This window comes from Ranitomeya imitator, chromosome 8, assembly GCF_032444005.1.
Source record: "Ranitomeya imitator isolate aRanImi1 chromosome 8, aRanImi1.pri, whole genome shotgun sequence".
In the NCBI taxonomy this organism is placed as follows: Eukaryota; Metazoa; Chordata; class Amphibia; order Anura; family Dendrobatidae; genus Ranitomeya; species Ranitomeya imitator.
Genome location: NC_091289.1, coordinates 119690506 through 119712655, shown reverse-complemented (window position 1 = coordinate 119712655; position 22150 = coordinate 119690506). Strand labels below are relative to the sequence as shown.

General features: G+C 43.8%; 1 protein-coding gene across 4 annotated transcripts in view; it reads left to right on the top strand.

Moving 5' to 3' along the window:
* Positions 1–22150, top strand: part of LOC138647927 (coagulation factor XIII B chain-like) — a 272055-nt gene that overhangs the window by 207770 nt on the left and 42135 nt on the right. For all 4 annotated transcript variants that reach the window (XM_069737297.1, XM_069737296.1, XM_069737299.1 and 1 more), the window contains exon 5: positions 14199–14399. In XM_069737297.1, coding sequence (XP_069593398.1) covers positions 14199–14399 — 201 coding nt within the window. The remainder of the gene's footprint in view (positions 1–14198; positions 14400–22150) is intronic.

Below are 22150 nucleotides of genomic sequence, written 5' to 3'. Positions count from 1 at the left end.
GTGCGAGTGGAGCTGCTCTGAGGTAAAGGAATTTTACTTACGTTTGCGGCTCCTTCTTCCAGACAGCTGACAGAGGACCCCTTGGGCCTTGGGCAGGTGGCACCACATTTGCCTGGCTGTCAGTACAGCTCTTTGAGGGAGTCTCAGACTTGAGAGGAGATATGGCTTTTGTGTAACTGCGTTCCTTCAGCGACGATATTTGCTGGGAACCAGGCTCCTCTTTTTTCCTATTATTAGGCATAATTGTAAACCACATGGCTCAAAAATGATCCAAAGAAGTTCTTAAAGGCTTCCAAGAAGAAAGTTTGCTTCCATGTCTTCTTCATTACAGATTCAAGCAGGCAGAGGTTCAGAAGGATGCAACCATCACACTGCTCCTTCAGGTCCCGCTCCCTGTCTTTGTTTTTTTAAACTTCAAACAACATTTTGTTCGAGATTCACTAGTGCATACCGGCATACTCAAACGAGCCATCATCAGGGGACAGAGGCTGCGGTCACTGCACTGCACTGCTGCATAGTCAGCCGTATGCACCGCATTAGGCCTTGGAACCCACATACTGGATGGGCCCATGAAAATCCACTTCACAATATGCATTTTGTACTCCCGTACTCATTGGTTTTACACATTGGCGGCAAGGCGATCTCTGCTGCATAGTCAGTCATATGCAACCCATAAGGCCTTGGAACCCACATACTGGATCAGCCCAGGAAATTCCACTTCACAATATGCATTTTGTGCTCCTGTACTCATTGGTTGTGCACATTGGCGGCAATGCGATCCCTGCTGCATAGTCAATCATATGCACCCAATTTGGCCCTGGAACCCACATACTGGATGGGCCCATGAAAATCCACTTCACAATATGCATACTCCTTTGTTTTATACATTGGCAGGAAGGCGAGCGCTGCTGCATAGTCAGTCATATGCATGCCATTAGGCCTTGGAACTCACATACTGGATGGGCACAGGAAAATCCACTTCACAATATGCATTTTGTGCACCATACTCCTTTGTTTTATACATTGGCAGGAACGCGAGCCCCGCTGCATAGTCATATGCACCCCATTAGGCCTTGGAACCCATATGCTGGATGGGTCCTGGAAAATCCACTTCACAATATGCATTTTGTGCTCCATACTCCTTTGTTTTATACATTGGCAGGAACGCGAGCCCCGCTGCATAGTCATATGCACCCCATTAGGCCTTGGAATCCACAAAGTGGATGCGCCAATGAAAATCCACTTCACAATATGCATTGTGTGCTCCATACTCCTTTGTTTTATTCATTGGTAGGAAGGCGAGCCCTGCTGCATAGTCATATGCACCCCATTAGGCCTTGGAACCCACATACTGCATGGGCCCATGAAAATCCACTTCACAATATGCATTTTGTGCTCCATACTGCTTTGTTTTATACATTGGCAGAAACGCGAGCCCTGCTGCATAGCCATATGCACCCCATTAAGCCTTGGAACCCACATAATGGATGGGCCCATGAAAATCCACTTCACAATATGCATTGTGTGCTCCATACTCCTTTGTTTTATTCATTGGTAGGAAGGCGAGCCCTGCTGCATAGTCAGTCATATGCACCCCATTAGGCCTTGGAACCCACATAGTGAATCCACCCATGAAAATCCATTTCACAATATGCATTGTGTGCTCCATACTCCTTTGTTTTATACATTGGCAGGAAGGCGAGCCCTGCTGCATAGTTAGTCATATGCACCTCATTAGGCCTTGGAACCCTCATAGTGGATGTGCCCATGAACATCCACTTCACAATATGCATTTTGTACTCCCGTACTCCTTGGTTTTACACATTGGCGGCAAGGCCAACCCTGCTGCATAGTCAGTCATATGCACCCCATTAGGCCTTGGAACCCACATAGTGGATGGGACTAGGAAAATCCACTTCACAATATGCATTTTGTTCTTCATATTCCTTTGTTTTATACATTGGCAGGAAGGCGAGCCCTGCTGCATAGACATATGCACCCCATTATGCCTTGGAACCCACAAAGTAGATGTGCCCATTAAAATCCATTTCACAATATGCATTTTGTACTCCCGTACTCCTTGTTTTTACACATTGGCGGCAAGGCCAGCCCTGCTGCATAGTCCGTCATATGCACCCCATTAGGCCTTGGAACCCACATACTGGATTGGCCCAGGAAAATTCACTCGTACTTTTTAATGGTATGATGATTCCCTCTTTGCACATTTATTTAAAGGAGAATTTAGCAATTTTATTTGACATGTTTTTAACACTAAGGTTCAGATACGGCTTTAAAAAAGTCTAAAACTTGCAATACAATGCAATTTTATTGCAACCTACAAAATTCAAGGAATAGTATGATTGAATAGTGTGAGTGCATACACTTTTGTATGTGTTAACATACACAGGTTAATAAGTACATGTAAGGATTAAATAAATATAGTGATTACGTATATATGAAGATTAACTACCTACAGTATAGTTAGATCATCACCAAGAGGCTTTTAAACATCATCTGTCTGGAATATCAGAGAAGCAACACCAAGACAGAGAACCCCTGGGAGATTACCTACACTGCATGGGCGTCCCCAATTATGCAGATATCAGCATACTGTACATGTATAGGTACCTCAGTTTTGGCATCTGTCTTAGTCATGTTTCTCTGGTCTTATATAGTGAATAACACTTATGTAGTAACTCTAGTTTCACCCACACCTTCAAGTGGCCACTTTTCAAGGTTGGATGAAACTGAGATATCATTGAGTCATCAGACGAGGGGCCATAAACCCCTAGAAAATAAATGTCACAAGGATTTAGATCAAACGACCACCGGCATAGTTTCAGTAAACCTTAATGTTTTACAATGGCAAACAGCAAACATGTAGAGGCTTAGAACTGTTTGTGAAGTGAATAAACAGACATTTATCAAGATTGTGTCAATATGAGCATTGTCTGTCACATCTCTAAAGGTACCGTTACACTAAATGACTTACCAACGATCACGACCAGTGATACGACCTGGCCGTGATCATTGGTAAGTCGTTGTGTGGTCGCTGGGGAGCTGTCACACAGACAGCTCTCTCCAGCGACCAATGATCAGGGGAAAGACTTCGACATCGTTGAAACTGTCTTCAACGATGCCGAAGTCCCCGGGTAACCAGGGTAAACATCAGGTTACTAAGTGCAGGGCCGCGCTTAGTAACTCGATATTTACCCTGGTTACCATTGCAAAAGTAAAAAAACAAATAAACAGTACATACTCACATTCCGATGTCTGTCACGTTCCCTGCTGTCAGCTTCCCGCACTGACTGTGGCAGTGCCAGCCGTAAAGCAGAGCACAGCGGTGACGTCACGTGTTTGGTGCACCTGTTAGGGCCTAGTGCAGTTTTCAGTGTTGTGAATTCTGTTATCGAACTCCCTCCTGTGGTCATGAATGGTACTTCGGCGAGTTCTGTCCATGGACTCCCTCTGGTGGCTGTGAGTGGTGCTGCTGCTTCTGAAGTTCCTTCCACAGGTGACGGAGTTTATTCATTGGCTGGCTGCTCTATTTAACTCCACTCAGATCGTTACTCCATGCTAGCTGTCAATGTTCTTGTACTGGTTCAGTTTGCTCTTGGATCTTTCTGGTGACCTGTCTACTCCAGCAGAAGCTAAGTCCCTGCTAGTTATTATTTGTTCATTGTTTTCTCGTCCAGCTTGCTATCATGATTTTGTTTTGCTAGCTGGAAGCTCTGGGATGCAGAGTGGCACCTCCACACCGTGAGTCGGTGCGGAGGTCTTTTTGCACACTCTGCGTGGTCTTTTTGTAGTTTTTTGTGCTGACCGCAAAGATACCTTTCCTATCCTCAGTCTGTTTAGTAAGTCGGGCCTCTCTTTGCTGAAACCTGTTTCATTTCTGTGTTTGTGACTTTCATCTTTACTCACAGTCAATATATGTGGGGGGCTGCCTTTTTCTTTGGGGAATTTCTCTGAGGTAGGCTTTATTTTCTATTTCTAGGGCTAGTTAGCTCTTAGGCTGTGAAGAGGCGTCTAGGCCGTGTTAGGTACGCTCCACGGCTATTTCTAGTTGTGTGATAGGATTAGGGATGGCGGTCAGCAGAGTTCCCACTTCCCAGAGCTTGTCTTGTGTGAGTTTAACCATCAGGTCGTTCCTGGTGCTCCTAACCACCAGGTCCATAACACTTCAGTAGTTAGAGCACGGTAGCCGTGTGGCCTGCGTAGTAAAGGCCAGGAAGGTTATATGCAGAGTAGCATCAATAGACCTTTTATTGTGTAAAGTTGCTTGTGAGACAGATACTGAGTTTTTAATTGTTTAAGCACTGTGTTATTTTACAAAGAAGATTACTCATGTGCATTATCTTTTGTTATTGTAATCCCCTGTTTGCACCTTCCTTGTCCCTTCCATTCCCTGTCTCCCAATAAATCTGTCCTTTGTTGTTTGCACCTCATCTTGTGTACAGTAGTCTTCCTGCACCGTGGTGGTCCCTCGGCCATCGCTTAAACAGGATGGACCCCAGGAAACAGGCCGGACATTGAGACACTGGTAAAACACGGACATCACGGATCCAGGAACACCGACATGGAAAGCTCAAGACATCGGCTGGTCAGATCCAGGACACACAGGCAGAGCCGTCATCAGGAAACAAGACTGGAGAATCCCCAGGAACATGGAGGAGGAGCCCGTTCCACGGATCCAGGAACACCGACATGGAAAGCTCAAGACATCGGCTGGTCAGATCCAGGACACACAGGCAGAGCCGTCATCAGGAAACAAGACTGGAGAATCCCCAGGAACATGGAGGAGGAGCCCGTCCAGGAACACGAGCAGGCTGGAGACTCCCCAAAACCACGGAGGAGGAGCCCATCCAGGAACACGAGTAGGACTGACTCTGAAACACCGGCTGGACCACGAGGACCACGGACTAGATATCTGGACACAGGCTGGACATCTAGGACAAAGACAGGACATGTGGACTCCAGACAACAGACATGGCTCCAGGCAGGGAACGTCAGGACACAGGCAGGACATCAGGGCAGGCACCAGAAGACAGCTCTCCAGCAACCACACAACGACTAAACAGCAACGCTGCAGCGATCGGCATCGTTGTCTATATCGCTGCAGCGTCGCTTAATGTGACGGTACCTTAAGTGTTATATGGGCTCCACTCAGACACACAATGCTGCTTCCTAGGTGTTATCTGGGCTCCACTTAGAAGCTACTTGCCCATTATCTGCAGCAGATGGGTGTTGTAGTCCTGGCTTCGCTCCTGCACAGGTTTTAGCATCTCTGCAAACAAGGAGCTGAGCAGCCCCACATCCACCAATGATAGTATGGGCGGAGGCAGGGCTATAATTGTAGCGACAATTCTGATAAAAATCAGAATTGTAGATCAGTCCTTCTTCAGCCCTTTGGCTGTGAGTGTCAGCGAGCCAGACAGGAACAGTCAGAGGGCTGGATGTGGACCGTGAGCCGCAGTTTACCCAGGCCTGGTATATGCTATATATTCTATGTGAGCTGCCTAATATCCGGCCTAGTAGTGAGGACAGCTGAAGCCTTGTCCATCAACTGCCAGAAATTGAGTAATTGTTTTGACGATTTCAGAGTGTTGGTTCATGATCATCTGGAAACGGCGTGGAGATATCTGTGTGATCTCCCGGCTGTTTCCTGCACACTCCTTCACAGTATCATGAATTTATTGTCATTTATTAGAGGTTAGAAAAAACTGATCAGCCAAAAGAAAACAAAAAAATCAAAAAATGAAAATGTATAATGCCTTTTTTGTTCCACAGTTTGTGTTAAAAAAGAAATAAATTAAAAAAGAGTACATAATTGGCATTGCTGCATCCGGAATGACCTGATCTATAAAACTGGCACATTGTGTATTCTGTATGGCGAACAACGTAAAAATAAATAAAAAATGCATAAAAAATGTAACTTTTTTATCACACTGACACACAAAAAATTGATTCAATAGTGATAAAAAAGACATATGTAAAACAAAAAGGTATGAATGAATATGCCATACCATTAGGCAGAAAACAAGCCCTAATGTGGTTCGTTCTCTAAAAAAATAAAAAAAATAAATCTTTCTGAATATCACGATGCAAAAACATCAATTTTTGTAAAATATTGCTTTTAGTCTGTAAAAGAAGCAAAGCATAAAAAATATATATATCAGGTATTGTAATCGTACTAACCCGAAGAATAAATTTGACTTATTAGTTTTACTGTATGGTGAACTGCACAAAAAAATAAATACCGTATATACTCGAGTATAAGCTGGCCCGAGTATAAGCCGAGACCCCTAATTTTGCCCCCAAAAACTTGGAAAACTTATTGACTCAAGTATAAGCCTAGGGTGGAAAACGCAGCAGCTACTGGTAAATTTCAAAAATAAAAATACCGTATTTTTCGGACTAAAAGACGCACTTTTTCCCCCCCAAAAAAGGGGGGGAAATGGGGGGTGCGTCTAATAGTCGCAATGCAGGCTTACCTAGGTGGCAGAGGTGCGGTGGCAGAGGTCCGGTGGCAGAGGTGCGGTTGCGGGGGTGTGGCGGCAGAGGAGGCGCAGTAAGTGGGGTCCCTTTCCCCGGTATGGTGATGCAGCAGGCCCGGTATGCAGCAGAGCCGGGTGAATCCTCTTGTTATCGGTGGTGGCGGCCATTTTCCGGAGGCCGCGCGTGCGCAGATGGAGCGCTCTGCTTCCCGGGGCTTCAGGAAAATGGCCGCCGCGATCTCCATCTGTGCACGCGCGGCCTCCCGCGGCCATTTTCCTGAAGCCCCGGGAGCAGAGCGCTTCATCTGCACACGCGCGGCCTCAGGAAGATGGCCGCGCCCACCGATAACAAGAGGATTCACCCGGCTCTGCTGCATACCAGGCCTGCTGCATCACCATACCGGGGAAAGGGACCCCGCTTACTGCGCCTCCTCTGCCTCCACACCCCCGCCACCGCACCTCTGCCACCGGACCTCTGCCACCGCACCTCTGCCACCTAGGTAAGCCTGCATGGTAAGCCAGGGACCCCTCTCACGCCATACCTCTCACTGCACCTCCTGATCCCAGCACCTCCTGATCCCAGCACCTCCTGATCCCAGCACCTTCTCATCCCAGCACCTTCTCATCCCAGCACCTCCTGATCCCAGCACCTCCTGATCCCAGCACCTCCTGATCCCAGCACCTCCTGATCCCAGCACCTCCTCATCCCAGCACCTCCTGATCCCAGCACCTCCTCATCCCAGCATCACCCCACCTCTGCCGACACCTTGCCTCCTGTGACCCTGCTCTGCCACCGCCATCCCTCAGGTAAGATACTGTAAATTCGGACAATAAGACGGACCCCCATCTTATAAAAAATCTTTTTTTCTGCAATTTTCACCCCAAATTTGGGGTGCGTCTTATGGTCCGGTGCGTCTTATAGTCCGAAAAATACGGTAGATACCAATAAAAGTAAAATTAATTGAGACATCAGTAGGTTAAGTGTTTTTGAATATCCATATTGAATCAGGAGCCCCATATAATGCTCCATAAAGTTCATGATGGGCCCCATAAGATGCTCCATATTAAAATATGCCCCATATAATGCTGCATAAAAGGTTAATGATGGCCCTATAAGATGCTCCATAGAATGTTATGCCCCATAGAATGCTGCACAAAGGTTGATGGCCCCATAAGATGCTCCATAGAATATTATGCCCCATATAATGCTGCACAAAGGTTGATGGCCACATAAGATGCTCCATAGAATATTATGCCCCATATAATGCTGCACAAAGGTTGATGGCCCCACAAGATGCTCCATAGAATATTATGCCCCATATAATGCTGCACAAAGGTTGATGGCCCCATAAGATGCTCCATAGAATTTTACGCCTCATATAATGTTGCACAAAGGTTGATGGCCCCATAAGATGCTTCATAGAAGATTATGCCCATATAATGCTGCACAAAGGTTGATGGCCCCATAAGATGCTCCATAGAATATTATGCCCCATATAATGCTGCACAAAGGTTGATGGCCACATAAGATGCTCCATAGAATATTATGCCCCATATAATGCTGCACAAAGGTTGATGGCCCCACAAGATGCTCCATAGAATATTATGCCCCATATAATGCTGCACAAAGGTTGATGGCCCCATAAGATGCTCCATAGAATTTTACGCCTCATATAATGTTGTACAAAGGTTGATGGCCCCATAAGATGCTTCATAGAAGATTATGCCCATATAATGCTGCACAAAGGTTGATGGTCCCATAAGATACACCATAGAATATTATGCCCCATATAATGCTGCGCAAAGGTTGATGGCCCCATAAGATGCTCCATGGAATAATATGCCTCTTATGCTGCTGCTGAAATAAAAAAAAATGACATACTCACCTCTCGTTGCTGGGGGTTAGGTGCCGGGGTCCTGAGCAGGCGGGGGCACCGGCGCGCTATGGGGGCGAGGTGCCGGTGTCGCCACTGGCTCAGGACAACGGCACTTGCGATATTCACCTGTCCCCGTTCCACCGCTGCGAGCCGCTGTGTCTTCCGGGTCTCTGCAGTCACTGTTCAGGCAGAGGGCGCACACTAAAAACATCATCGTGCCCTCTGACCTGAACATCACAGCCAGAGGATGCAGAAGACAGAGCCCGGTAGTGGAACGGGGACAGGTGAATATCGCATGGCTCACCCTCCCCCATCATACACACCCCCTCCTGACGCAATCTCTCTATATGTCCCTGCTTCTCTGATGGTCTCTGGCACGCGCCGGCAGCTTGTTCCTGTGTTCAGCGGTCACATGGTAGCGTTCATTAAAGTAATGAATATGCACTCCACGCCTATGGGAGTGGAGTCGCGTCCATATTCATTACTTTAATGAGTGGTAACATGAACACAGGAAGAGCTGCGGACAACCATTGGAGAAGCAGGGAAGTATGGTGAGTATGATGTGACAGCCACCACTCCCCACCCACCGCCAACCCCCTGGGACAATGACTTGAGTATAAGCCGAGAGGGGCACTTTTAGCCTAAACTAATGGGCTTAAAATCTTGGCTTATACTCGAGTATATACCGTATATAAAAACAATTGAATTTGTGTATTTTTTTGTTAATTCTGCGTCTAAAAAATCAGAAAAAAAATGAAAAAAACCTTAGCTCCAAAATGGAACCAAAAAAATCTCCAACTTGTTGTGCAAGAAATAAGCCCTTACACAGCTCTGTTCGCCAAAAAATAAAAGTCACAGCTCTAGAAAAGCATTCTTACTGTGTGATTGCAGCAAAATATAAAGAAAGATATAAATCTGGTATAACTGTAACTGCACTGACCCAATGGTTAAAAAGGTCTAATCACTTATACCACACAGTAAACTGCGCAAAAATAAAAATAAGAACTATTTGTTAGGAGTCGAGTTCCCGCCGCTGAACAAGGGGAATCTCGAACCATGTCTGCTGCAGTCTCCCATTCTGCATCGGCCACAGTGGAGCCTGCTTAGCAGAGATGTCGGTCCCAGCCTCTCACTGAATCTGATACTGTGCAAAGGGTTACTGCTGCCTCTCCAGGCTTTACTATTGTAACGCGTTTCGATCTAAAATATCTTCATCTTTTAGATCGAAACGCATTGCTATTAGCAGGATTTTGTCGTTGTTCACATTCCCTTTTGTGCAGGGATGATTTTTAAGGATATGGATCAATAAAGGACTTTTAATCGAAAAGGAGCTGGAACAATCTTCACATTTCTTACGTCTTCAAGCTGCTGCTACGTCTCTGTCAGGATGGGTTCACGTGCTCCTGTGGTCTGTTGGTGAGCTGACTGGGCCTTTGGCCCCTGTATTTATTTTTTACTATTGTACCCTGCACTGGTCTGCGGTGAACAGGCTTTTCTGGGACTAAGTCCTGCTTTGCACACACTGAGCATGCCCAGGGCAAGATCTCTCAGTGGAGATCAAGGGTCACATGCTCAGGTACTGCAGCAACTTCCATTGGTTCTCCAGGAAGGTCCTGTACCTGATCAAGTTCTGTGGCAGCCTTCCATTGGTCCTTCTTGGAAGGTCCTGTAGGTGCTACAGCTATAAAGGGTTCTCATGACCGCACGGCCATTCGCTAGTGTCAAATTATGTATGAGCTCAGTGCCAGTGTGGTCATGTTTTGTATGCAGTCAGGGACCCGGCTGAAATAAGCCCCTAGAATGCTGGCACCTCCGGCGAGGAGCTTTGTGTATGTGTATTCAGGGACCCGGCTGAAATAAGCCCCTAGAATGCTGGCACCTCCAGCGAGAAGTTTCATGTTTGCATTTGACAGCATGACCACCATCTGCTCTACTAAGTAGCTGTGTGCCTCTGTGAGTCAAACAGGGCACAACGTTATCTTTGCTAACAGACTCTGTGAAGTAACAGACACTGTTTATACCATTATATAGTACCACCACATCTAGCTGCAGGTGCTTTCCTGCACGGTGGATCCCGGGTTGCGAACGCACCAATTTCCTCTAATAAATATATATTCGGTGTGTTCCGCCAACCCTAACACTATTCTTGTACTGCTTTGTATATGTTCATTTTGCCTTCGAAAAATCAGACGGCACGTCCCCTCTGCTTTACTACTGGTATGCTCCCTATTTAGGTCTTTTTACCATATACTGGGATATAACTACATCCATGTGTTCCCGGCTTGATATCTTTCAATTTTGTATGGATTTGAACTATTTTATCTTCTCAGTGTATATGCATTTATTATATGCTAAGGGGATTGTTGCCCTTCTCCTTGTGCTCCATGCTTTCTGCTGCCACTTCCAAAGTCACTATTTTGTCCGTGACTTGTTGTTGATGTATTTATACTTAATAAACTTATTATGATTATTCTATTTTTGGACTCTTGCTCTATATTTCTTATGTGGTTTTGCCTTTTGCAAGTGGTAGTGTGTCCCACACTATTCCATCTACAGGCTTATTATATTTTTATTGATGGATTCTTATAAGATATCATGATTAGACATTGTAATAGCTGTTGTGTTTTCCTTGTTTTTACTTTTTTCTTTTTCAACCTGTAGAGTGGATACTATAAAAAGAAATCTTCAATTTCAGAATTCATTCATTCAAGTTAATTCAATACCCCCAAAAATGAAAAAAAAAATGGTCAAAAGGTTCTATGTTGTCCAAAATGGTACTAAAAAAAGTTTCAACTTAACCCACATTTGCATATTTCCCAGGGGAGCATTGCGGCTTTAAGTCTCCTCACCTCAACATGCTTATCATGTCACTCTCCACAAGGAGAAACGATACTTCTTGGATCCCGATCAGACGCCTCTCAATCAGCCAAACCAGATCTCCACTTTGCACTGACGAGGGGCAGTACCCCGAAACACAGTGTCTGCAAATTGAGATTATGGTTTGGCTATTATCCTAAGTTATGTGACAAGGCTCGTTAAAGAGTCGACATTGACTGTTAGGATTGCTACTTCCAATAGGTGGCACTAGAGTTCTAGTCCTCTTCCTCTCTGAAGAGACAATTTGCATATTTCCCAGAGGAGCTTTGCTGCTTTAAGTCTCCTCACCTCGACATGCTTATCATGTCTCTCTCCACAAGGAGAAATGATACTTCTTGGATCCTGAACTTAACCCACAAAAATAAAGGCCTCATACAGCTGTCAAAAAAAGGTATGGCCCCTTGCTTCCTTGTCGCCATCCCTTGCCACAACATCCCTGTCGTTACAAAGGGTCACAAACGCATGGACTTCTCCCAGGTGCCATGCAGACTTTTTACTGAGGCATAAATCTATTTAATTAGATTTCTATTAGGTTTTTGTGTAATTTTGCACAAGCATGATATAGGTATGACACGCCCACCAGTGCTGTGGGGTACTCGGAACCGGGTCGGACAGTTCTTTGAGGAAGTCATGGGACCGTGACTGACCCGACTCCGTGGCCCTGGCTGTGCCGTAACATGCAGAATATGTATATGGGATTTAACGTGATGCCACCTGCGGTGTTAGGCAACGGATGGCCGACGCTGCTAAAGGAGACCACTGGGGCTGATGGTGACGCAGCTAGGATGATTCTGCTCCCCACAGGTGGATCAGTGCTATCGGTCCCGTTTATGTCAGGCTTAGTGTATCTTGTGGTTCAGGACTCAGGGCGCAAGAGATCACTGAATGACACAAGGGCTGTAGTTTTATTTTTATTTACTTGATGGTTGATAGTACAGACCGGGGTACTGGTAACAGATCGTAATTTTTTTATACACTCGGCCAGGTAGGTACAGAGTCCTTCCTTCTCAGCTCTGGGGCGAGTTTAATCACAGCTCCATTCCCCAGGTTCTGCTCGACTTCTCTCCTACTGACACCTGGTAAGGGTTCCCCTCCTTGCTTCCAGGCATGACATTACTCCCTGTGAGGGAGGCAATGCCACTGTGGCAACCGGACGCATGGGGTGCCACAGGTACAAATACAAAATGCCAGCCATTCTGAAAATGTAATCTTTACTTTCTTGAAAGTTTTAGGTTGTTCTGAGGTATGTTTTGGTCATTGTCCAAGTCCGATGTCCAAAATGATATACGTGATTTTGGTAATATTGGGTTGTATTAATAACAACACAAAATTCCCTTTTTTTTCAGATGACTGCGTATTGGAAAAAAAAACAATGTTAAGAAACATTAGATTGGAAAATGTTCCTTTTAAAACTTCAAATGGGAAAAATGTGTAATTCGATTGCATTGGAAATATGGTTTAGTTGCGGCTTCATATAAAGATGGTAGTTTGCATTACCCGCAATGCATCACCTTAGACCTGTATAGAATACAGCAGGGGTCAGAAACTTTTGTCATCACTTGTAGTTTAAAGGGAATTTGTCACCTAATTTCGGGCCTATAAATTGCAGACACCGCCATCAGGGGCTTATCTACAGCATTCTGTAAAGGTACCTTCACAACGATATCACTAGCGATCCGTGACGTTGCAGCGTCATGGATAGCGATATCGTTGTGTTTGACACGCAGCAGTAATCTGGATCCTGCTGTGACATTGTTGGTCGGAGCAGAAAGTCCAGAACTTTATTTCATCGCTGGATCTCCTGCAGACATCGCTGAATCGGCGTGTGTGACGCCGATTCAGCGATGTCTTCACTGGTAACCAGGGTAAACATCGGGTTACTAAGCGCAGGGCCGCGCTTAGTAACTCAATGTTTACCCTGGTTACCAGTGTAAATGTAAAAAAAAAACAAACACTACATACTTACATTCCGGTGTCTGTCGCGTCCCTCGGCGTTCTGCTTCCCTGCACTGTCAGCGCCGGCCAGCCGTAAAGCAGATTACAGCGGTGACGTCACCACTGTGCTTTACGGCCAGCCGGCGCTCACAGTCAGTGCAGGAAAGCACAGCGCCGGGGGACAGACACCGGAATGTATGAATGTAGTGTTTTTTTTTTTACATTAGCACTGGTAACCAGGGTAAACATCGGGTTACTAAGCGCGGCCCTACGCTTAGTAACCCGATGTTTACCCTGGTTACCAGTGGACTTCGCATAGTTGGTCGCTGGAGAGCTGTCTGTGTGACAGCTCTCCAGCAACCACACAGCGACGCTGCAGCGATCGGGATCGTTGTCTAGATCGCTGCAACGTCGCTAAATGTGACGGTACCTTTATGCTGTAGATAAGCCCCCAATGTAACCTGAAAGATAAGAAAAACAAGTTATATTATACTCACCCAGGGGCGGTTTTGTTGTGGTCCGGTCTAATGGGCGTCGAAGGTCTGGGTCCGGCACCTCGCATCTTCAGACGATCTTGTCCTCTTTGCTTCCTTTTGCGGCTTCGGCGTAGGCGTACTTTATCTGCAGTGCACAGGCGCCGGGCTTCTCTGACCTTTCTCGGTGCCTGCGCAATGCAGTACTTTACGCTGCTCTCAACAGGGCAGATAAAGTACGCCAGTGCAGGAGCCACGACAGAAGCAAGGAAGAGGACGACATCGTATGAAGATAGGAGGCGCAGGACCCGGACCGCAATGCCGATCGCACTGGACCGCACCGGGACCGCCCCTGGGTGAGTATAATCTAACGTGTTTTTCTTATCTTTCAGGTTACATCGAGGGCTTATCTACAGCATTGCAGAATGCTATAGATAAGCCCCTGATGGAGGTGGCCGCAGTTTATAGGCCCAAAATTAGGTGACAGATTCCCTTTAAGACTACTTCATTAGTTTTTATTTCTGCTTCTTGCTTTTCAGATTTTGACTCATGTCAACTGTCAATGGATCAAATTCTACAGAATAATTTAGTCGTGCCTAAGAGTGCATCTATTGGTAAAGCCTATAACAACGGTGAATATATCCTCTCTCGATGTAAAACTAATTATTATCGTGCATCCCCAACTTTGAAAGTGGAATGTTCAAACGGAGAAATGATCTATCCAAAATGTACTCAGGAAAGTAAGTATGTTGTTTAAGATGTTTAGTTACAACTAGCTGAAGAGCCCGGCGTTGCCTGGGCATAGTAAATATCTGTGATTAGTTATAGCACCTCACTTCTCTTATTTTCCCATTACGCCTCTCATTTTCCCAATCACATGTTTCATTTTCCCCCTCACATCTCTCATTTTCTCCCTCACTCCTCTCATTCCCCCCTAACACTTGTCATTTCGACCTCACATCTGTCATTTTCCGATCACTCCACTATTTTCCCTCACTCCTGTCATTTTGCACTCACACCTTTTCATTTTCACCTCACACCTCTCATTTTCACCTCAGTATATACATGTTTGTCATCTCCGTTATATATAGTATACACCTGTATGTCATCTCCTGTATATAGTATATACCTGTATGTCATCTCCCCTGTATATAGTATATACCTGCTGTGTGTAATCTCCCCTGTATATAGTATATACCTGTATGTCATCTCCTCCTATATATAGTATATACCTGTATGTCATCTCCTTCTATATATAGTATATACCTGTATGTCATCTCCTCCTGTATATAGTATATACCTGTGTGTCATCTCCCCTGTATGTCATCTTCTATATATAGCATATACCTGTATGTCATCTCCTCCTGTATATAGTATATACCTGTAGGTCATCTGCTCCTGTATATAGTATATACCTGTGTGTCATCTCCTCCTGTATATAGTATATACCTGTATGTCATCTCCTCCTGTATATAGTATGTACCTGTATGTCATCTCCTCCTCTATATGGTATATACCTGTGTGTCATCTGCCCTGTATATAGTACAGGTCCTTCTCAAAAAATTAGCATATAGTGTTAAATTTCATTATTTACCATAATGTAATGATTACAATTAAACTTTCATATATTATAGATTCATTATCCACCAACTGAAATTTGTCAGGTCTTTTATTGTTTTAATACTGATGATTTTGGCATACAACTCCTGATAACCCAAAAAACCTGTCTCAATAAATTAGCATATTTCACCCATCCAATCAAATAAAAGTGTTTTTTAATATCAAACAAAAAAACCAACAAATAATAATGTTCAGTTATGCACTCAATACTTGGTCGGGAATCCTTTGGCAGAAATGACTGCTTCAATGCGGCGTGGCATGGAGGCAATCAACCTGTGACACTGCTGAGATGTTATGGAGGCCCAGGATGCTTCAATAGCGGCCTTAAGCTCATCCAGAGTGTTGGGTCTTGCGTCTCTCAACTTTCTCTTCACAATATCCCACAGATTCTCTATGGGGTTCAGGTCATGAGAGTTGGCAGGCCAATTGAGCACAGTAATACCATGGTCAGTAAACCATTTACCAGTGGTTTTGGCACTGTGAGCAGGTGCCAGGTCGTGCTGAAAAATGAAATCTTCATCTCCATAAAGCATTTCAGCCGATGGAAGCATGAAGTGCTCCAAAATCTCCTGATAGCTAGCTGCATTGACCCTGCCCTTGATGAAACACAGTGGACCAACACCAGCAGCTGACATGGCACCCCACACCATCACAGACTGTGGGTACTTGACACTGGACTTCAGGCATTTTGGCATTTCCTTCTCCCCAGTCTTCCTCCAGACTCTGGCAACTTGATTTCCGAATGACATGCAAAATTTGCTTTCATCAGAAAAAAGTACTTGGGACCACTTAGCAACAGTCCAGTGCTGCTTCTCTGTAGCCCAGGTCAGGCGCCTCTGCCGCTGTTTATGGTTCAAAAGTGGCTTTACCTGGGGAATGCGGCACCTGTAGCCCATTTCCTGCACACGCCTGTGCACGGTGGCTCTGGATGTTTCCACACCAGACTCAGTCCACTGCTTCCTCAGGTTCCCCAAGGTCTGGAATCGGTCCTTCTCCACAATCTTCCTCAGGGTCCGGTCTCCTCTTCTCGTTGTACAGCGTTTTCTGCCACATTGTTTCCTTCCAACAGACTTACCATTGAGGTGCCTTGATACAGCACTCTGGGAACAGCCTATTTGTTGAGAAATTTCTTTCTGGGTCTTACCCTCTTGCTTGAGGGTGTCAATGATGGCCTTCTTGACATCTGTCAGGTCGCTAGTCTTACCCATGATGGGGGTTTTGAGTAATGAACCAGGCAGGGAGTTTATAAAAGCCTCAGGTATCTTTTGCATGTGTTTAGAGTTAATTAGTTGATTCAGAAGATTAGGGTAATAGGTCGTTTAGAGAACCTTTTCTTGATATGCTAATTTATTGAGACAGGTTTTTTGGGTTATCAGGAGTTGTATGCCAAAATCATCAGTATTAAAACAATAAAAGACCTGACAAATTTCAGTTGGTGGATAATGAATCTATAATATATGAAAGTTTAATTGTAATCATTACATTATGGTAAATAATGAAATTTAACACTATATGCTAATTTTTTGAGAAGGACCTGTATATACCTGTGTGTCATCTCCTCCTGTATTAGACCTCGTTCACACGTTATTTGCTCAGTATTTTTACCTCAGTATTTGTAAGCTAAATTGGCAGCCTGATAAATCCCCAGGCAACAGGAAGCCCTTCCCCCTGGCGGTATATATTAGCTCACACATACACATAACAGACAAGTCATATGACTGACAGCTGCCGTATTTCCTATATGGTACATTTGTTGCTCTTGTAGTTTGTCTGCTTAATAATCAGATTTTTATTTTTGAAGGATAATACCAGACTTGTGTGTGTTTTAGGGCGAGTTTCGTTTGTCAAGTTGTGTGTGTTGAGTTACGTGTGGCGACATGCATGTAGCGACTTTTGTGAGATGAGTTTTGTGTGGCAACATGCGTGTAGCAACTTTTTGTGTGTCGAGTTGCATGTGACAGGTTAGTGTAGCAAGTTGTGTGCAGCAAGTTTTGCGCATGATGAGTTTTGCGCGTGGCGAGTTTTGTGTGTGGTGCCTTTTGAGTATGTGCAAGTTTTGTATGAGGCAACTTTTGCATGTGTTGCAACTTTTGTGCATGTGGCAATTTTTCCGCGAGTGCAAGTTTTGCATGTGGCGAGTTTTCCATGAGGTGAGTTTTGCACTTGTGGCGACTTTTGCGTGAGCCTAGTTTTTGCATGTGGCGAGTTTTGCGCGTGGCGAGTTTTGAGCGGCGACTTTTGTGTTTTGACTTTTATGTGGCGAGGTTGGTGTATGTGTGGTGAAATGTGTGCTGAGGGTGGTATATGTGTTCAAGCACGTGGTAGTTTGTGGCGCATTTTGTGTGTGTGTTCATATCCCCGTGTGTGGTGAGTATCCCATGTCGGGGGCCCACCTTAGCAACTGTACGGTATATATTCTTTGGCGCCATAACTCTCATTCTTTAAGTCCCCGTTGTTCACATCTGGCAGCTGTCAATTTGCCTCCAACACTTTTCCTTTCACTTTTCCCCATTATGTAGATAGGGGCAAAATTGTTTGGTGAATTGGAAAGCGCGGGGTTAAAATTTTACCTCACAACATAGTCTATGATGCTCTCGGGGTCCAGACGTGTGACTGTGCAAAATTTTGTGGCTGTAGCTGCGACGCCTCCAACACTTTTCCTTTCACTTTTTCCCCTATTATGTAGATAGGGGCAAAATTGTTTGGTGAATTGGAACGCGCGGGGTTAAAATTTTGCCTCACAACATAGCCTATGACGCTCTCGGCGTCCAGACGTGTGACTGTGCAATATTTTGTGGCTGTAGCTGCAACGGTGCAGATGCCAATCCCGGACATACACACACACACATACACACACACATTCAGCTTTATATATTAGACTAGCTGAAGAGCCCGGCGTTGCCTGGGCATAGTAAATATCTGTGGTTAGTTATAGCACGTCACTTCTCTTATTTTCCCATCACGCCTCTCATTTTCCCAATCACATCTTTAATTTTCCCCCTCACATCTCTCATTTTCTCCCTCACACCTCTCATTTTCTCCCTCACTCCTCTCATTCCCGCCTAACACTTGTCATTTCGACCTCACACCTGTCATTTTCCGATCACTACACTATTTTCCCTCACTCCTCTCATTTTGCACTCACACCTTTTCATTTTCACCTCACACCTCTCATTTTCACCTCAGTATATACATGTTTGTCATCTCCCTTATATATAGTATACACCTGTATGTCATCTCCTGTATATAGTACATACCTGTGTGTCATCTCCCTTGTATATAGTATATACCTGTATGTCATCTCCTCCTATATATAGTATATACCTGTATGTCATCTCCTCCTATATATAGTATATACCTGTATGTCATCTCCTCCTATATATAGTATATACCTGTATGTCATCTCCTTCTATAAATAGTATATACCTGTATGTCATCTCCTCCTGTATATAGTATATACCTGTGTCATCTCCCCTGTATATAGTATATATCTGTATGTCATCTTCTATATATAGCATATACCTGTATGTCATCTCCTGTATATAGTATATACCTGTAGGTAATCTGCTCCTGTATATAGTATGTACCTGTATGTCATCTCCTCCTTTATATAGTATATACCTGTGTGTCATCTCTCCTGTATATAGTATATATCTGTGTGTCATCTCCCCTGCATATAGTATATACCTGTGTGATCTCCTGTATTAGACCTCGTTAACACGTTATTTGCTCAGTATTTTTACCTCAGTATTTGTAAGATAAATTGGCAGCCTGATAAATCCCCAGCCAACAGGAAGCCCTCCCCCTGGCAGTATATATTAGCTCACACATACACATAATAGACAGGTCATGTGACTGACAGCTGCCGTATTTCCTATATGGTACATTTGTTGCTCTTGTAGTTTGTCTGCTTATTAATCAGATTTTTATTTTTGAAGGCTAATACCAGACTTGTGTGTGTTTTAGGGCGAGTTTCGTTTGTCAAGTTGTGTGTGTTGAGTTGTGTGTGGCGACATGCATGTAGCGAATTTTGTGAGATGAGTTTTGTGTGGCAACATGCGTGTAGCAACTTTTTGTGTGTCGAGTTGCATGTGACAGGTTAGTGTAGCAAGTTGTGTGCAGCAAGTTTTGCGCATGGCGAGTTTTGCACGTGGTGAGTTTTATGTCTGGTGCCTTTTGAGTTTGTGCAAGTTTTGTGTGAGGCAACTTTTGCATGTGTTGCAAATTTTGTGCATGTGGCAATTATTCCACATGTGCAAGTTTTGCATGTGGCGAGTTTTCCATGAGGTGAGTTTTGCACTTGTGGCGAGTTTTGCGTGAGCCTATTTTTTGCATGTGGCGAGTTTTGCGCGTGGTGAGTTTTGAGCGGCGACTTTTGTCTTTCGACTTTTATGTGGCGAGGTTGGTGTATGTGTGGTGAAATGTGTGCTGAGGGTGGTATATGTGTTCAAGCACGTGGTAGTGTGTGGCGCATTTTGTGTGTGTGTTCATATCCCCGTGTGTGGTGAGTATCCCATGTCGGGGTCCCACCTTAGCAACTGTATGGTATATACTCTTTGGCGCCATCGCTCTCACTCTTTAAGTACCCCTTGTTCACATCTGGCAGCTGTCAATTTGCCTCCAACACTTTTCCCCATTATGTAGATAGGGGAAAAATAGTTTGGTGAATTGGAAAGCGCGAAGTTAAAATTTCACCTCACAACATAGCCTATAACGCTCTCAGGGTCCAGACGTGTGACTGTGCAAAATTTTGTGGCTGTAGCTGCGACGCCCCCAACACTTTTCATTTCACTTTTTCCCCATTATGTAGATAGGGGCAAAATTGTTTGGTGAATTGGAAAGCGCGGGGTTAAAATTTCACCTCACAACGTAGCCTATGACGCTCTCAGGGTCCAGACGTGTGACTGTGCAAAATATTGTTTATGTAGCTGCGACGCCTCCAACACTTTTCCTTTCACTTTTTTCCCCATTATGTAGATAGGGGCAAAATTGTTTGGTGAATTGGAACGCGCGGGGTTAAAATTTTGCCTCACAATATAGCCTATGACGCTCTCGGGGTCCAGACGTGTGACTGTGCAAAATTTTGTGGCTGTAGCTGCGACGGTGCAGATGCCAATCCCGGACATACACACATACACACATTCAGCTTTATATAGTAGATTTTTAGTCATTAGTAAGAAAACACCTAGGGAGAGACCTGTCAGTCTAAGGGATCGGGGCGGGGAGAAGTCACTTGGGACTGGACACTTGGAATAGTCATATGATACACGCAGTTCATGGCAGGCATTTCAAAGTATGTTTCTTTATTACACACTGGAGTGTTTCAGAGTGATACATACACAACTGCAATAACACAGCCAGTATCTAATTCTTACTGCTATGAGTTGGTCACCATGAATCTACTGTAGGGATCAATTAGTGACCAGCCAAATTTTTGAAATTTGAGCATTGTCACTTTGTGTGGTAATAACTCTGAAACGCTTCAACATATCCCATTGATTTTGAGAATGTTTTGTCTTGACACATTGTACTTGGTGATAATGGTAAGTTTATGTTGATATTTTCTGCGTTTATTTATAAAAATATCAGAAATTTTACAAAAATGTCACAAAATTTGCAATTTTTGAACTTTAAATGATTTTTCCTTTAATCCAGATAGTCATTCCACACAAAAAAATAATAAATAACATTTCTCACATGTCTGCTTTACATCAGCATAATTTATGAAATGTTTTATTTTGTTAGCATTTTAAAAGGCTTAGAAATGTAGCAATAATTTTTCATTTTTGTCAAGGAAATTTACAAAACTTATTTTTTTAAGGACCTATTTAGTTTTGAAGTGACTTTGGGGGTCATATATGTTTTAAACCACCAACCGCCAAAAGTGATACCATTTTTAAACCAGCCCCCCCAACATATTCAAACATTTTTCAAGTAGTTTATTAACCCTTCAGATGCTTTTCAAGAATTAATGCAAAGTGTCATAACAGAAATGAAGAAATTTATTTTTACCATCTAAATGTTGATAACTTCTCAATATATATACATATATGCAGGTTTGCAGGAACGCATCTCCCGCAGTGCCGTATATATACACTGCCCAAAAAAATAAAGGGAACACTAAAATCCCACATCCTAGATATCACTGAATGAAATATTCCAGTTGTAAATCTTTATTCATTACATAGTGGAATGTGTTGAGAACAATAAAACCTAAAAATTACACATGTCTGCGACTAAAAAGCTGTTTCATTATTTTCATCTAATTTCCATATATTTTGGTGTGCTGAAAACGAAAAAAATATTGAAAAAAATTCTGGACGTCAGGATTTGCCACAAAATGCAAAATTCTCTTCAAATTTAGTATATTTTTCTAAATTTTTGGTATTTTTTTTATCTTAGGGTTTTGAAAGTCAAAATTACTATTAATTAATTCACATCAATGCATTGAAGATATACAATGCCAAAAAGATATAACTTTCAAAGAAAAGAACTTTTAGAGTGGGCTAATGAAACCAGCATCAACATGTTGCAAGCTGAATGAGCAGGCTCTGACATGCTCGGGCTTGATACAATTGTTTTATCTTTGTTCTCGCCTGTTCATGCTTTTTCATCTCAGTTCATGTTAGCTTGTCATATTCCACCGTTTTTCCCAAAATTAGCATTATGGCTCAGCGGAAGTGTATTAATTCGCCTGACAGTTTCTGTTACATTTGTGGTGAATATCCTCAAAAAGAAGGGTGGTTTGCATTGAAAGAGGTTGTAGAGAAATTTTTAGCCAATAACAAAGACCCTGACTACAAAAAAATCGTCGGACGAATGCTGAAAGCATTTCAAGCTTTAGCTTGCCTGATGAGTTTGAAAGTGCATT